The sequence below is a fragment of the Thunnus thynnus genome, chromosome 13 (assembly GCF_963924715.1).
Source record: "Thunnus thynnus chromosome 13, fThuThy2.1, whole genome shotgun sequence".
Lineage (NCBI taxonomy): Eukaryota > Metazoa > Chordata > Actinopteri > Scombriformes > Scombridae > Thunnus > Thunnus thynnus.
This window is the reverse complement of record NC_089529.1, coordinates 8337547-8355480: the sequence shown is the minus strand read 5'-3', so window position 1 is coordinate 8355480 and position 17934 is coordinate 8337547. Positions and strand designations below refer to the sequence as shown.

Here is a 17934-nt window from a genome sequence, read left to right as displayed (position 1 = left end):
TATTCATACACATTTGTTATATACTGTAGAGGTATTCATTCTCGACCTTGGAGAACAGTAGTCCTTTTACTAGCTTTTACAGCTGTCAGTCATCTCACAGTCTTCATTCTGCGAATGGAGCACAGTTACACACATTATGACACAGGCCACATTATGACACCTGAACCAGCTCCAGTTGCTGAATTAAGAACCTGAGATGCAGCTGAAAGCTCCAAAACCTGGTAAGTGGATCTCTGAGCTTAGATAACACATAGAAAACATATATAACATTGAAACTGTCAGTGCAGGCAGTGCAAGTAGATGTGTGCTGTATGTCGATTTACAACAGGTTCAAAAAATTAATTACTTACTTTAGTTATGAGTAAGCAAACATGTCTCAAAACCATGATCTAAACCAGTGGTTCCCAACCTGGGGTCACTGGATTAATCTGAGGGGTCATGAGATGATAGGAAAAACAGACAGACATTGTTTTTTTAAATAATTTTTTCAAACTTTCCTCTATTTTTTGCTTTATTTATTGGGAATTACTGTGTTTTATCTCCTGAGGCCTCTAAAAGTTATACAAATAAAACAATGTCCTCCAATGCAATGTGTGACGAGGGGTCCCTGGTAGACTTTGCTTTATTTTAAGGGGTCACAAGCTAAAAAGGATGGAAACCACCGATCTAAAGAACTTTGTCGAATGCACTACACATTGTGGTACAGTAGATGGTGCTATTAAACGCGTTGGCTCTCTGTTCAACAACATTTAACAGGGAAGAAGAAGAAGGCGGGGCACCACGTTAGTTAGTGGTTATTGGCAGTACTTAGTATTTCGTCCACGACAGGCTAGCAGTAGGTTGTCAACAGTTAAATCTCTGAAATGAACGGTTTGGACGAGGAACCAATGGCGCCACAGACGTTTCTTTACGGTGAGATAACTTGTTAATTTCGTGAGTGTCTTCACGGTGTTCAACAGTACGTGTCCTTATGCTTTACTGCTGGTATTAAGACAAGAAAACGATATAATTTAGCCGCACGTGGCCCTCAGTAATGGAAGGTATTGTTCCTGTAGATAACGCATTTAAAGTGTGATATATTGCGTTATGAAATCATTCCGTATAATAGCAGGAGAGCAGTAGTGAGTCCTGGTGAGCTGCGCGGTTTCTCACCATTTCTGCCATACACGTGTTTGGCTATCAACATGGCGGCCCGTGTTTTCTGAACAGCGTTGACATTTAAGCATTTTCTTTCTGACAGAAGTTGGAGCCTCTGTAGTTTCAGCTATAGTTAATTTCAATGAAGTATCGCCCTTTTTACGCTAAAGTTTGACCTGACTGTTTGTAGCTCGCCGGGAATAGTGACCTCAACGTGGGTTCAAACACACGCGGACCCCGCCGGCTCCCTCCTCATGAAGTAGACACATACTAGCATATTATTTAGGTCTTTGCGTCTGTTTTTTGCGGTCTTTTGACCATGAAATGATCTCTGTGGCTGCCTTAGCTAACATTTTAAATCACATCATGTTATCATGAATTTATCCAGTTTCATAGGGTCTCGTGTAACGTTACCTTTTCGTCCCATCACCAGCCTAATGTTGCCAAACATGCTTTATATTTGGACATACTTGAGATGATTTTATAATGCAGACATGACACATAGATAGGATCTTAGTTATTCGTGCTGCTGAGTATATTACTGAATAAAGTGAGTCATACATTCAGGGTTGATTCAGACCATAGTGGAATCACTTATTTTCCACACGTGATATGTGAACTGTGTCTTTTGCACCCAGAAAACTGAATTTGTTCATTCAGAAATAGACAATTCCGAGAGGCTTAATAATCTTTATCCCGAAATTTCAAGAAAAGCTGTAACAGCATAAATGGAGAGGCAGAGTGCGTTAAAATCTGCCATTGTTGGTTTAAAACACCAGATTTATATGTAACTAGAGCCACAGAACTCAGCAGTAGTGGTGTTGAATTGTACCTCCATTATTTTACAGTGTAATAATTGTAAAGTTTTCTCTCCTAATTGAGGGAATTCCCAGTCATGGCAAGGCCATGTGGACATATTCATATCAGTAATCTGCGTGGCTCCCTCTTGTGTGCATTGGAAATATAGCACCCAGATGGTTACCTATCCAAGGTAGAGCACACTTCACATCACCTGCAGTGAAGTTATGTTTTGTAGGGGGGGGGGGGGGGGGGTTGTTAAGGAAATGACTAGTCTATCACAGATTTAAATCATCTTAGTATTTATATGCTTCAACTGCTACTGTCGGGACTGATTACTATTATTACTGTTATTTTCACCAGGGTGTGTGCTCGAATCTGGAAAAGAGGTGGTGTTCAATCCTGACGACGATGACTTTGAGCATCAGCTAGATCTAAGGATGGTAAGTATCCTGAGATCCAAGATGTATGTGAAGTCACTTTTACTTGTATAGCACCTTTTTTAATACACAATGATAGCTCAAGGTGCTTAACATAAGCATAAAAGCAATTGATCAGCATGATAAAATTTTTAAAAATACAGAAATACAATAATTAAAAATTAACACTAATCAGCACACACACACACATTCACAACATTAAAAAATATACTTTATTACATGTCATTTATTATAACCATTGAACAGATCTTTTGTTTTGTGTGTTTTGGCAAATGGACCACTTTTTTTTTTTTGCTGTGTGAAATTACGTTTGTTTGTTTACTGCTGTATATGAACTGTATCATTTTTGAATAGCCTATTGGAAAATCATAAGGCCATGCAGTGCAACCATTGTTAAAAATGGCCTTGTATTACATGAGTATTGCACCCACTGTGCACAGAGATTAACAGTCAATTGAATAAACTCAAATTCTTGAAGTGATAAAAGAGCTGTAATGCCAAGTAGCATGTGGATGGCAAAATTAAGTGTTCTCTATTACCAGCATGGGCCCACTTAGAGATGTCTCTTGTGCCCGGATGTGTGCCTTGAGCCAAATATGAATTAAGCAGAATTTATAGCAGTGAAACTAAATGTTACGCTGTCAAAATTAAGGACAATTTTTGCACCATCTGCTCATGTTTAAGTCAAACACATATTTTCTTCATCAAAATAATTCCTGCCTAAGAAAACTAGGCATTGGGAAAGATGCACCTCAGTAAACATGACCATAGAACGATGAGGGGTAGACTCAAAGTATGTCCTGAGGTTAATTAGATTATCAATTATCAAGTAGAAAATCTCATCGAAATTCCTTACTAACAAACATCCACTTTTTACACTTTCCCCCCACGTTAGTTGGAGCAGGTTGTATGTACACATAATACACTTGTCTAGCAGAATAGTCTACTCCTCATGCATGCCTTCTAACATGTTTCATGCAAACATTTCACACAGTCATTCACAGTGTATTAAGTTGAGTCACTTGTTTATTGAAATGCAAAAGTTAATATAGGATTGGAAGTAATTATCTGTAACTATCTCTTGCTCTGTTTAGGCCTGTGTGGACCCCAGCACAAAAGATGAACTTCACATGGTGGAGGTGGAAGGACAAGACACAGAGGGTCAGAAAATCAAGGCGGCACTGGTTTCACTCAGGCCCTCAACCCTTCCAAGTGTGAGTAAAGTTCTTTTATCTACACTGTAAATGTCCTCTCATTGTGCTGAGTTTTCTCTTCAGCTCTCACACCCACACAGTCAAAAGCTGTATTTGTTCAGTCATGCTACTCTGTTGCTTTTATGTAATGCTGCCACCAATCTTGACATTTCTGGATTTCATCACCACATTCGGCTCAGAAAATTAATACTTTTTTTTTTTTAATACTGCTCTGTGTAAAAAAAAAACAAAAAAAAAAAACAAAACAAAAAAAAATTAATAACCAATATATCAAGGTTATTGAACTCCAGACTCGTAAGAGCACCTATTTAGTGCAGTGTGCACCTGAAAACACTGTGCAACATGAAGATGGTTTGCTAACTGCAGTGGTTGTTGCAGGTGTGTCTCGGTGGTTTCACAATCACGCCCCCAGCAGTTTTCCGTCTGAAGGCAGGTTCTGGTCCGATCCATATCAGTGGACAACACCTTGTCAGTAAGTATTTGTTGCACAGATAGAAGGATGTTTTAACTAGTCTGGAAAAAAAGCTGTGTGTATATTATTAGTGTCTGGTAGATTTATTTTTGGGATTGCGAAGGTTTATTCATGAGTAACTGATGTCAGAAGTCTTTTTTTTTTTTTTTGTAATGGTAAAAAATGTCTGTTTTGTTTTAGTGGTATGCTTTGAATCTTGTCGTAACAATTCCAAATTGCTCTTAAAGTGATGGAAGCTGATCAGTCTTTTTACGAAGACGACGACGATGATGATGAGGAAGAGGAAGATGTCAAAACATCAAAGAAAAGACCTGCTTCCTCCCCCGCCCTCAAGTCTCAGGTTTGTTTGACATCTTTTGCACTTTCAGTTAAAAATTTGTCAAAATTCAAATGACCATAACTCTCATTTGACCCCCTTTTTTACAGAAAAAAATGAAAATGGACGTGGAGGATGATGATGATGACGATGACGAAGACGATGATGATGAGGATGATGAGTGAGTGTTGAGCTTCACACACATTAACAGGCTATTCTAACCTTTTCAGATTACATACACTCAAACACAGTGGCGCTCAAAAACTTCACTAAAATCAAAAACTTTGTCAAACTAATCAACACTTTTAGTCAATGATATCTCTAAAATATAATATACAAGTCAAAAATGGTCCAAATTTAATGTCTTAACAGGTTTTGAGGTCTGGTGACTGTAGGTTAAGTCATGTTAAATGACAGTCCTGTCTCTTCCTTGGACTTGAGACAGGCACAGCTTCACTGCATGTTTAGGTCACTGTCCTGCTGGGAAATGAAGCCACTTCTGATCTTGATGCCAGCAGACATGGCAGGCATCTGCAGAACAAAGAGGGGCTAATTTTCCTCCAGCATGATGTTGCCTCTGCAGTTTAAAAACTCAAGAGCTCAGCAAAAAATCTCTCACATTAGCATTTTTCCATCATGTTTGACTGTATGTTTTATGCACCGTTGCTTTAGCATTCAGACATGATTCTCATGGGCTAAAAGATGTTTTGAATCTAAAAGAAAAATCCCTTTAGGCAGCTGCATTACATTTTGATATGATTTGGTCCTTGTTAAACATTAAAGTGGTTCAGAAACGACTACTTGTCTGTTTGGCAGTGTGGTTTTGGTTTTGAGTGGTGTTGTGTCTGGAAGGTGTAGGGGGCTTTTTGATCAGCTGGCTCTGTGTCGCAGATGCGGATAATGCTCTAAATATGTTGGCTGGATTTATACCTTTTTAGATGTGCATGGTTTTTCTATAAATGTAAATGAAATTGGCTTGTGTATATAGGAGTTATTAATTTTGTTTATCCTTAGTTTTTTGCTTAAAGACCAAAACCGTTCACATCACATGTAAAGAACATCTAAGCATAGTGTGTGTTGGCATATGAACAAAAGAAATGATGAAACAATTGGAAAAAAATCAGATATTATAATCTCCTAAGTCTTTCTATAAAATCCAAAAATTATCTGCGTCAGTTTTCAGTAACTTCTCAAGTATCAACAGAAAATAGATGTATTCATTTGCGATAAATGATGAAAGCTAATATTTCTTCCAATTAGACATCACAACTGCTCCCTTTCTGTCTTTTTGTAATATTTAAGGTGTTTTTTTGTATTTTTAGGGATGATGATGATGACGAAGATGATGAGGACGAGGAGAGCGAGGAAGAAGAAACACCTGTTAAGGTAAGCAGCTATCGTATACATTTTTGGTGATTCCAGCTGAATGAACTTGCAGTCCTCTCTCACTAACAATTTCATATTTATAACAGGCCAAGCCAACACCATCCAAAAAAGCCCCTGCCCAGAATGGCAAGAGCTCTAAAGCCGGCACTCCAGCTGCAAAGCAGGTAACGACTGAATTTTTCCAGTTTGAAAAATAACTTTTAAACATGATCTCTTCTCTCGTTGCTAACACACAAACCTAACGTTCATTACAGGAAAAGACGCCTAAAGGAAAGGGTGAGAAGTCACCTAAAACCCCACCAACCCCAAAGGGAAATTTAACAATTCCTGAGATTAAGGACAAGTTGATGGAGGCCGTGAAGAAGGTTGGTGTTCTTAGAGGTCCTTTTTAAAAATATATATATTATTACTATCGTTTTCCTCCATTTGAAAAGGTAAAAGAATATTGTATTTGCTCATTAATTGAAATTCTCTCCATTTTACAGGGAGTGACGCTGCCTAAAGCCCAGCCCAAGTTTGAGAACTTTGTGAAGCACAGCTATAAAGTATCAGACGGCAAGGTATAGTACTGAGTTCATGGTGCCCTGATACTGCTCTTATCAGTCACCAGTGTTAAGAAGATTACTTTTGAAATGTAATCAGTTACAGATTACTAGTTACCTTGTTAAAAATGTAATAAGTAATGGAACTATTTTACTTACTTCATCAAAGTAATGCAACTTATTAAATTTGATCACTTTTTTTATTTCTTTTCTAACAAATGTTTTAAATGTTTTAAACTGGGCAGTAAAGCTGTAAAGTCCTAAAAACATCTATTTTAAACTAGACAGTGTAAACTCACAAAAGTACTCAGCTGATTACTGTCAGACTTTCATCAGAAGTTCTTCAATATAACTTGAATTAAGATTGGAAAGTTTTGATTTTAAGGCACATCCAACACAAATAAATCAACTCAATTCAGTTTATTTAGCACCTTTTCATATAAACGCGCAGCCCAAGGGGTTTCACACAGCAAGATTAAAACAGACCAAAAATAGGTTTTGAATTTTGTTGATTTGTCACTTCCTGTGCCCTAAGGAGGGTTTTTTTTTCCTGGTTACTAACTGAAACCTGAAATCACTTTCAGCAAACAGGAGAACTGAGAAACACAGAATGGTTTGGTCTTAAGTGTTGCAGCCCTGTGAGTCAGACTGATGTGGCGTTTCATGTTTAATAAATACTTTAATAAATGCAAGATTTCACATTTGGCCCATGTTTTAAGTCCTTGTGCACTGTCTAACCAGTTCTATAAAGTTGGGCGTGTGTGCATAAATAAAAGTATATCTAAAATATTGATTTTTAACAAAAAGAAAATTACAGGAAACATTTACTTGTTACATTTTTCAGCTTCACTATTGAAGTAAATCAGTTGATATCACAAAAATAAACAATTGATACCCAGCCCTAACTATCAAATAAAACAATTATTGAATAAGTGTGAAGTGGGGAGTGTGTGTCCCTGTGCACTGTGTATCTGCTTTTTGGATATGTGTGTGTGTTGTCAGTCTATAAGATTAGGTGTAGATGTTACAGTATAATTCTGTTCCAAGTTTGATTTTTAGTACAGTAGCTAAGTGTCCACACACCAAATATCAGTCATGCTGCATGTAGTGCCAGTTACTGTTTGTTGTAGTGGAGCAGTAAGACCTGTTGCATGTGGTCATGCCTCTATGACCAAAAAGATGCTCAACAGGAGCATTAGAAGCCTCCCCTCCACCCTGCAAAGCAGTCAACCAAAGGGAAACTATTGTTGAGAGCCAATAACCAATCATGTAAAGTATGTGTTCAATATTAAATACATTTTGGAGAAGTCAAAAAACGTACAGGACAAACTAATAGAGATATATTCAGATTTGTCCACTAGATGGCGTTTCAGGTTTATTTTGATGTGGTGGGGACATGGAGAGGAATACAGCAAGGTTGGTTTTACTGAGAATCTGTCTCGTCTCACTGATCCATCAGTTTCTGTGACCTGCAGTGATGGAGAAAGTACTTGGATCCTTAACTTAAGTAAAAGTATCAATACCACAATGTAAAAATACTTGATTACAAGTAAAAATCCTGCATTAAGATCCTACTTAAGTAAAGGTACAGAAGTATTACCAGTATAAAAGTAAAAGTACTTGTTTTGCAGAAAATCAGGCTGTGACTGATATAAATCTAACAAAGTACATTATTAATACTGATATGATATTTATTTATATCAGTCAGAGCTAGACTGGGAACCAGACAAAAAGCACAGTATGCATATGACTATCAAGTCTGTTGATGCCCTGTAGAAGGACCAGAAGAATATAAACTGTATTGAACACTCAATTTAAGAGAATGTAAGGCTTTATTGCAGCCATGGACACATTCAGCTGAAAGTCACCAGTTAAGTTACTCATTAAACCGAAACACTGGCTATGGCAGCGGGGGGTACTTTTCCACAGGCCTGACACTAAGCATTTTGTTGTTGACAGCATTTTCACTGCTGGTAAACAAGCTGTACAGTAATGTTAGATTCCTTTTCTAATTTCTTGGTGAACATACTGTTGAATTTCCAGCACTGAAAGGCATTCATGTTAGATGACATGCTCACCCGCCTTGATGTGGTCGGCTGCAGGCTGCTCGCACTTGCAGGTCTTCCTATCGCTGAGCATTCATGCACGGTGATTTGGCAAAAAGATGCAAAGCAACAGAATGAATATTATATTCTACATATAAGCTTTTTAAGAAAAAAGAACATATATAGATGTTACCCCCTTGTAATTACAAACATGATTAGTAACTAATTGAATTACATATTTTTCTCAGTAACTGTAAGGGATTACAATTACATTTGTTTTATAATTTATGTAATGCTGTCACATGTAACTAGTGACTCCACAACACTGTCAGTCACCCATTGTTGTCCTAAATGATCTTGGAAAATTAATCAGGAAACTGTTTATTATGAGTTCAGTTGCTACCTAAAGTTGATTTTAAATTTGAACAAGACTTGTTAACATTAACAAATCTGAAGCTGCTTATCTGAGTGAAGTCTGTCGTTTGACATTTTCAAATTACTGACATATTTTATGGAGTAAAGAAGCCAGATGCTCAGTTTCGTGTGTAGCCTGAAACAATTTAATCAAGATGTAGGCCTTTTCAATCCAATATTCAGCTATTACACTAAAAGCTATAACATGTCTTGAATTATACTACTTTCATTGCATTACAGATGTGTCTTCTCATTTCGAGAATTTGACTGGAAGACAAATGTAACCAGTGATCTTGCATGTATAATGGCTCTCTATGCAGTCTCTCTCTGTGTCTTTTAGTCCATTCATTGATATCACCACAGAGGAGTGCCAAAGTCTATTAAATCCAGGGGCTGTAATGTGGAAGTAAATGCACTGAATTCCTTGATCATGTAGAGGAGCTAAAAAGAAAAGATTCACACAGGAAGTGAAAGTGCAGATTTACCTTTCTACATTTTAATTACTACATGAAACTACATGCACAACATGCTTGAGCCATGAAGTCAACAACCAGCTTGATTGACATGTTTTTTGTTGTTGTTTTTTTTTGTCTTCAGGCTGTTGCAGAGCTGTGGAAGTGGAGACAGACAGTGAAGGATCCTAAATAACAGTCTCAGTAGTTTTATGTCTTTTTATGACTTGTTTGTACCCATAACACCTCTCAAACCCTTTGAAGCCAAACTCCGTGCCTCACACTTGTCAATTCATTCAAAGTCTAGTCCATCTCCAGCTGCCCTTCTGTATGAAGACACTAGAGAGGTGGTGATGTGGATGGTGACAGTGCACTGGCATCTTTCCAACTCCATCACCCTCTCATCAGGGCAGAGAAACTATTTGGTTTGTTCAATAAACCCTTGGAGAACCAAATTACAAATTTGCATCTTTGTAAATGTGTAAATAAAATTCTCGCTAGATTGTCAACACCTGATATGGAGGATATCTTCATGTGTTTTTTATATTTACAGTAAAGGTTGATTTGGCCTCATGCAGGGACAATAAAAATGTACCTATTTGAAGTTCAATAAACATTAACTTCAAATCTATTTTCAACAGCCAATAAAACATCAGCTAATGGCCATGGTCGCATTATTTGTCAGATTTGGTAAAGCTGAATATTTGGCTGACATCAGCAGTGACCAGAATATTGATATTGATCTAGCAATATTGATTTGTCTGATGCCATTATGAACATAAACACTCTGCACTTTTTGAAAACACAACTCCTGTTGGGTGTGTTTGAATGTTTATGCTATTGTGAGATTCCTAAGGTAAAGATCCCATGACGCCAAACTGTCCACTTTGCTTGTTTGAGACACTGTTGTATGAGAATTTTTTTTCTCCCTGTACATTTTCAAACATCTTACCGTCCGGAAATAATCAGCCAGTTCTTGGGCAACAAGTTGCATTGACTTTCAAGGGCTAAATGTCAGAAGTGAAGCACCCTACACATTTCAGCAGAAGTTTAGATTTGTCTGACTGCATTGTGTTGTCTTAACTACTGATAACAAACAAGCCAAATGTTGAGTACTTAGTCTGTAAGTGACTGAATGCATGAAGGAATTAGCAATGAGTTGTTTCGTTTTTGTTTGAGAGTTGCTTATAACCTTCCAAACCTATAAATGCAGATTTGGAGAATTCATGGAAATGTTCCATGTCATAATGTTCGAAGAAATTCCAACCTGTACTCAAGTTGAATAAAATTTTGTGCTCATTTGACCTGTGAAAGTTATATTTAAAATGTTAATGCATGAGGCCTGTTACAGCAGAAGATCATTCCATGTTCTGGAGAAACAAGTGTAAGTTTGTATGATTGAAACTATGCTGTGGGTTTGGGTGGACTATCCCAAGATTGATGAAATAAAAATATAATGTGGATCTGTTGGATAAATGTGGTTATTTGATCATTTTCATCTTGATTTGATTTTTTTAAAATTACTATTAAAAGTTCAAGAACACAAAGTTGTGTCTGATGTTTCTTTGACATCCAATATCAAATTGAACATATCTTTTGAACTTTGTACTAATAAGTGTAGTCTACACAGCCATCTTACCTAATATTCTAAATGGCTTGACAGCCATGTGCATGTAGGCAGGAGTTTGTGTTGCAGAGAGTGCACTTTTAATGAAAGTAATTATTTAAGATGCATGTTCCATCCTGAGGTTCCACAAACTACTCAGGAAATATTAAAACAAGTGCGTGTTTAACCTTGAATGTGTCGAAGTCATATAGTAACCAGCAGTCACTGCAAGTGGAGTTATATTTTCATGTTCATCCTTTCAGTTTTTTAGTTTAACTCTGAGTTGTGAATACAGATATGTTTTATGTTCTTTTTCCTTCCACTCCTGCATTAAAAGGTATCAGGATGATATTAAGTCAGGTTAAGTTAAGAGATCAGTAGGAATCCAGTTAACATCATGCTTTTATGTAGCTGGATCATCAGTCTCTTATTAATCAGATTCTGTTTGTGTTTTGTATCCAGTCTAATTATTGTACCATGGGCCCAAAATTCCACTTAATCACATCTTTATCTCCAGTATTTACCCCACTGACAAAAATGCTCTTACTCTCAATAAGACAGTCATGATGGCTGGAAGGACTCCATTTAGCGTGTCCATGTATTTATATTATGACAGCTTGGGTAGTGGGTTGATTAACAATAAGGCCACTTCAAGACTGTTAAGTCGTATCTGCTCATTTTTGCCTTTAATGGTCCAATAAATGACCACTCAAACAGAGCAGTGCATCATTTACTGTCAGGGTGAGAAAAAGGTGATGGACTAATAATTTATCATCATCATGAAGTGATTTTGTAGCACAGAAATCTATGTTGTGATGGCCTGGATTTACTGTGATAAGTAGCCTCACTTTACTGATTAGATTAGATGTGCCAACAGATGTATTTATCAGAATTTATGCAATGAGGCAAATGTTTTCCAATAAAAAGTTGCATTTTAAATTCCAGCAGAAAAGAGGAGGGAAGAACTCCTCCCATCTGCAAGAATGAGAGGGAAAATATTTCACATGAAATGTTCAATTGATTAATATATCAACTAAGTATAGTCCTACTCTGTTATTATCATTACCTACATTAAGGATGACTTTCTTCCCTGAAAAGGTGCAATATTCTTACCACAATGTGGGTATAAAATCTTCTGGTAGTAGAAGGAAATAGTTCTCATGTGTGGTTGCATTGTGTGAGTTTATAGGACAGAGGCAGACTGGGGTCAGAAGGTTTGGCCACTTAGGAGTGAAATCATTTTTATTATTACTTTCATGATCTGGCCTGAGGGGAGGGAAGAATGAGTGATTAGAGAGTGGCAGACAAAATGAGAACAGAGAAAAAGGAGAACTAGAGCAAGACACTGCTGGATCTTATAAATCACAAAAATCATAACTTCCGGGCACAGAATGACAAAGTGAGGAGAGATGAGGCACAGTGCAAATAGACAGGAAAATTCATAGGAGGAATAAGGAGAACTGAGGTGGAAATGCTCCAATGTAGAGAAATATTACTTCAATTTTCCTACATAATGTAACATTTTTGTGTACAATTTATAATATATAGTACATTTAATCCATACAGTACATAACATCCGCTACAACTGAAAATAGTTACTTATATACACCACAAGGTGGCAATAAAACCAAAGCAACTGTCACTATGTTAGTCATGATGATGCTGTGTAACCATCCACCTACAGAAGATGGCTTCCAGCCAGAGAAGTGTGGCCCTGATGATTTTGAATTCTTGCCTCATCATCTGCAACCTGAGACCGTCATGTTTGTTCACCAACATTTCTAAATGTGTATATATTTTTTTCTAGGGAATTATGTTCATAACAGACCTTTTTCACAGCAGACATTTTGAGTTGTCAAAGCAGGAAAGCACAGGTGTAACTAATAACATTAACAACTGCTCTGTTCTGTTTAGATGTGCTGTAAGCCAGTATGTACATATGTGAAACCTGCACACATAAATGCAATGTAGCCATGATTCATTTTATTAATTGCACTGGTGCCTTTTCTGGCATGTTAAAATGTCCGTTTCATAATGTCTGAACATGCCACCTGTTTGCATGACTCAGCATGCATGTTGTTGTACTGGTTTTCTATAATGCCAGGTTCAGGACAAAGGTTATGTGTGTCAGAGAAATGCAACATCAACAACAAATGTGTATGCAACTTGGGTAATAAATTTGCTCACCATTGCTAGGTAGATTACCTTTGATTGACAGGAATCATTGTGACCACAACTGTAATTCTTGATAGCCTCCGTTTTGAATTAAAACATTTCCACAAGTCAGAAACAATACATTTTTCACTTTTATTTTATGTACAACATAAATGCAAATCACAATTTAAGTTTTAAAAAACAGAAACTGATGAGTGCAGCAACAGCTGTTATGACTGAAAAACAGCATAAGCCAAGCCCATTCACAAAGACCAAGTCAACAAATAGTTCACCACATCCATCACACTGTAAAACAGTAAAAACATTGGCATATTGTAATTTATATAGTTACCATTTCACTCTGGCACTTGATTAAAGCAAAAATAGTCTACAGCAGTACTGAATAACTTGTCTTGTTCATATAAATAAGGCACAAATACATTGACATAATGGTAGCAAATTGCTTTACAGGTGCCAGATGAACTATTACTTCCATCATCAAGAGTAATAAATGACTGAAGAGTTGTCCATTCCCAGATCTGATTTCTATTCAGTGCATTCAAACAGTTGTCCCAAACACACTGTACATTCTAATGCACTGTACATTGTAGTATGCAGCAAGTGAAAAATATTTTCTACATACTAAGTTGTACAATATCATGGGTGTTTTCACCTTAATTCAAACTTCAGTGCTTTACGGGTGTCTACTAAGTGGAAACTATACTACACAGCATACAAATCTAAGCACTGATTGTGGTTTTGGACAGGACAAGGCCAATTTGCTCTCTTATGAAGTAAACAGCCATTATTTAAAACTTTAATGCATTTGTTAAAATAATATTACAGTAACATCACAGGGTAGACCTGAAGAAACTAAAATACATATAAAAAAAGACAGACAGGTACTGATCACCTCCTGGGGTACATCTTTTCAAAGTTTCAATCTCTGAGCTGGACTAACATGAATGTCAAAGTGTTCCTTCATCCTCTAACACAGTCTTGTCCCGTTCAAACGTATTCCTTGCTGCTGGGTGGTCTGGAGATGGGATACTTTGGTGTGGGTTTGCTTTTCGGGCAGGATGCTGCAAGCATCCCACCTCCGACTACAACCAGGAATGATCCGGCCCAGGCGATGAAGATGGCAGACCCGAACTCATACCTTTAGAGAGAGAAGTTACAATAAGTCAAACAGGTAGAGCTCCAACTAGTACAAAACAAACATACATCACAGAAGAGCAGCAGGATATATGCAAATGTTTGGATACAGAAGGCGGAGGAGGAAGAGCTTGTCTCCAAATATGTTAGGTGTTTGGGTTTCTTTATTAAAAAATTATAGAGCCGGGACACTGGAAATTACATGGCACCATTTTTACATTTTCACTCTCAAAAGTGACCTTGTGCCTCTACAGAGGACAACATGTTTTCTGCTTTAATTCCCATGTACTTACCTGCTATTGCTAGGGGTGAAGGGGTTGTAGAAGGCTTGGATGATGTCATGAGCATACCAAGAGCAGGCAATAATGGCACACAAAGCTGTGGAAAAGTAAAGGAGAACATCACTGAAACTGTTGAGAATCCAGGGAAAAGTAGGAGTAAAAAAGAAAACAGAAACCAAAAAAATACTTAATGACGTTTTACCTCCGATCAGAATGATAATGCCACTAGTCATGGCAATGCGGGACTTGCGTGTTTTGTCATCTCCTCCACAGTTGGTGCACTTCATTCCCATGCAGGCTACACCCAGACCGGCCAGCGATACGATAATGCTCACAATCATGAGGGCACGGGTGGCCTGGAGAGCACCTGGATGAAAGGGAATAAAAGGGTTAATCAGTTATTGTGACAAACATTTAACACTTAACAGTCGCTACAATGTACATATGAGCAAAAGGTGTGGACTTGACTTGACAGGCTCTTTTGGAGAAAAACAAAGTGGAACAAAAGGAATGTCCACAGAAATTTGTGGTTAATTCTATTAAAAATCTAGATTTATTTTTGCAAAGTTGCTTTTTTTTGTGATTAGAAGCCACCATTTGTAAAAAAAAGGTAGTGTAAAACTCTTATTCATGTGCAACAGAGCAGCCTCTGTCTCTTGTGTCTAGTTGCCGCTCCCTATAACAACGCACCACAGAAACTGGCTCTAACCGGAAGCCCAGTGAAACCCTGGAGGGGGTGGGGGGAGTGGGTGTGTGGGTTAGTATGCGTGCTAGTTAGAAAACAGGTCTAACCGGGTTTCAGATTTCATTATGAGGAAGACACTCCCAATTTCAGGTACTCTCAGCACCGCTTTTCAACAGGTGGACATTTCTTAGCTTGAAACCACCATCCATAAAGACACAAGGCCCTCTATGTATCCAAATGTCCATTGTGGCTTCACAGAAATTATTCTAGTTGTCACACTTTTCCAAGTTTTGGTATCCATTGTTCCTAAACAATGTTCCAAGTGTGCGTTAGTAGATTTTAAAAGGCAGGTATTTCTGAATACTGAGCCATTATTTGTTCACTCGCTCCATATCTGACCACAGCTTTAATCACACAAGGTTTATCAAAGTTGGGTTTGTGTTCGTGTTTGAAGAGGCGATAAGACACATTGCACTACAGATACTTTTATCAGATGTTTTGATATGTCCAATAGAAAAAAAAAATTTTTTTTTTTTACAAAAGACAACAATTCAGAGGAAACGGCCAGTTCGCGAACTTCTAGCTCACCAAGTCGAATATGTTTAAGTAGGATTAACGCACAGGGAGGGACCAGCACACAAAAAAGGAAGATTTCCCTCAGTGGCATTCAGGCAGTTTATGCCTGAGGGCAGTCAATCAAATCGGTTGAATAAGAAACATGTACAATGAAGAATCCAACTGCCAGTCTATCATTGACCTATTTCGCCACTGCTTTACAATCACAGATCATAAAGTCATAAAGACGGTTACAATTCAACAGCAAAGCACTTATACCTGGAATTGTGATGTTAGACTTTAAAAATGTTTGTTCCAACCGATTCATTTGGCTTGCTATGTTCTTTTTGTTAATGACTTACATGATTCATTACTGAATAACCAGTGTATTTTAATTCATTTCCTTAATCTCCCCATACTGTTATATATCACATCCCGGAAGTGTGGCCTACTGTAATTGTTTGACCTGTTTATTATGTAAGCGTTGTGCTCGTAAACATTTAGAAAAATTAAACTTCATGCTGTATTTAATATACATTCTCCACACATGATTGTAAAGTTAACACTTTGGGGCAAAAACATAGCAAAGAATGGCTTGTTTGAATTTTATCCCCTATAGGCCAAAGACAGAGCAACTGTTTATGGGGATGGTTTTTCACACATGTTGACTAAACAGTGGCTCATACAGGTGTTGTTTAACCTGTAACTCCTCATGCTGTTCAATGCAAATCCTACACTATAGTGCATGGGTGCTGGGAGGAGGGGTACCTAGGGTGGACAATGGCTATAGGAGAATCATTGCCTAAGTGTAAAAAGTAACACACAAGCGATAAGAATGTGCAAGTTTTAGATATGTCTTTTACAAGACCATCTCTGAGTCACTGAGCACTGAGTCATAAGGCTGCACAGTGCAAGTGAGGCCTCACAGCGGGGGTTTGAGCAAAATAACGACATTCTGAGTGGATAAAAAGTGAGTTAATAAGTGACAGAACTGGTTAGTCCATGCCACAGGACTCTAGTGACTGTTCAATTGTAAAAACCTGCTTCGGACTATGTCCAATTGTAAAAATTGGCCCAAGGAAAAAGTTAGGTGCTTCTGCTTTTCAACAGGTGCAATCCATATTATTACATCATTTCCTGTTACATGTTAACTACAGGTTTCTTTATATGAATATTAGTTACACTAACCTTTAAAAAAGAAGATAAGCATCGAGTGATAAAATAGACAGTAGGCCTGTATGTCTCCTGACTTACAGGGTTTTTATTAGGCCTTTACAGAGAACACCTTTGTGGATTTAGTAAGATAGTCAAAGGCAACATTTAACAGATTTTCAAGGACTTTTCGAGCTATTATAAGTTCATCCATAACACGAATAAAAACATCTTAATTTTGACTTTTTATTCCAAAGGGCAAAACATTTCAGCGACACATAATTTGAATCCTTTACTTACTGTTGAGCTGTAGGATTGAGTCGTAGACCTTGCACTGGATTTGGCCTGTGCTCTGGAAGGCACAGGCCATCCACAGTCCTTCGTACATGGCCACCGCTGTGATGATGTTGTCCCCAACATAAGCGGACATCTTCCACTGGGGCAAAATGGTGCCAATTATCAATCCAACTGACCCCAGAAGCGCCAGGACGAACCCCAAAATCTGCAAACCGGAGTTGGCCATTTCCACTTTCTTCAACGATGTGACCTCAAAATCAACAAAGGCGACGTCCACCTGCTCTGAAGCTACAAATCCCGCACTCCTTAAACTTAGCTGGGTTTTTAATTAAGTTTGATTTGTTGCCCACAAAGTAAGTTCTTCTGTTATTATCTCTTATTCCTTGGCTTTCTGAGAGTAAATTAGCAGACAACGATGATATTTCAAGTTATAAAGTGTCTCTGTGACTCTTTCACGCACCTGTTCCTCAGTCGCACCTTCAATGAGGAGGGAGTAGCGGGAGCGAGCTTTTTAGGCGGTTTCTGTGGCAGGTGGGCGGGGACGCGCACGCAGTTTCGACTCATCAGCGGCGGCAGCGAGCACTAGAAGTTTCGTGACGTGGGCGAAGTGTTTCCTGAAATAGACCCCGATGCTCTACATCATAACAACTAAATATTGCACATTTGATCCAGTAAACACCAAAACAAACCAAAACCCATGTTGATGTTTTTCCATTTACTGAAACATGTTAACAAGTTTGAGGGATAGACAACAGATGTGTGATGTTTATTTTCTACTCCAATATACGCCCAGGTATACCTTAAAGTCATGGATTTGTATATTACCAACTGTT

General features: G+C 37.8%; 2 protein-coding genes across 2 annotated transcripts; one reads left to right on the top strand and one right to left on the bottom strand.

Annotated features, from left to right (window-relative positions):
* Window positions 1-753: 753 nt before the first annotated feature.
* On the top strand, window positions 754-10679 carry npm1a (nucleophosmin 1a). The gene is made up of 11 exons (XM_067607622.1): window positions 754-912; window positions 2299-2378; window positions 3470-3589; window positions 3968-4061; window positions 4289-4401; window positions 4488-4558; window positions 5700-5763; window positions 5850-5927; window positions 6018-6128; window positions 6249-6323; window positions 9362-10679. Exons 1-11 carry the CDS (start codon window positions 864-866, stop codon window positions 9410-9412), a joined length of 906 nt encoding a protein of 301 aa, XP_067463723.1. The 5' UTR covers window positions 754-863; the 3' UTR covers window positions 9413-10679.
* Window positions 10680-13779: 3100 nt separating this feature from the next.
* Window positions 13780-17585, bottom strand: LOC137195352 (claudin-7-A-like). The gene is made up of 4 exons (XM_067607621.1): window positions 17105-17585; window positions 14615-14779; window positions 14425-14509; window positions 13780-14135 (listed from the first exon to the last, which is right to left on the bottom strand). Exons 1-4 carry the CDS (start codon window positions 17325-17327, stop codon window positions 13985-13987), a joined length of 624 nt encoding a protein of 207 aa, XP_067463722.1. The 5' UTR covers window positions 17328-17585; the 3' UTR covers window positions 13780-13984.
* Between the last annotated feature and the right edge of the window lie 349 nt (window positions 17586-17934).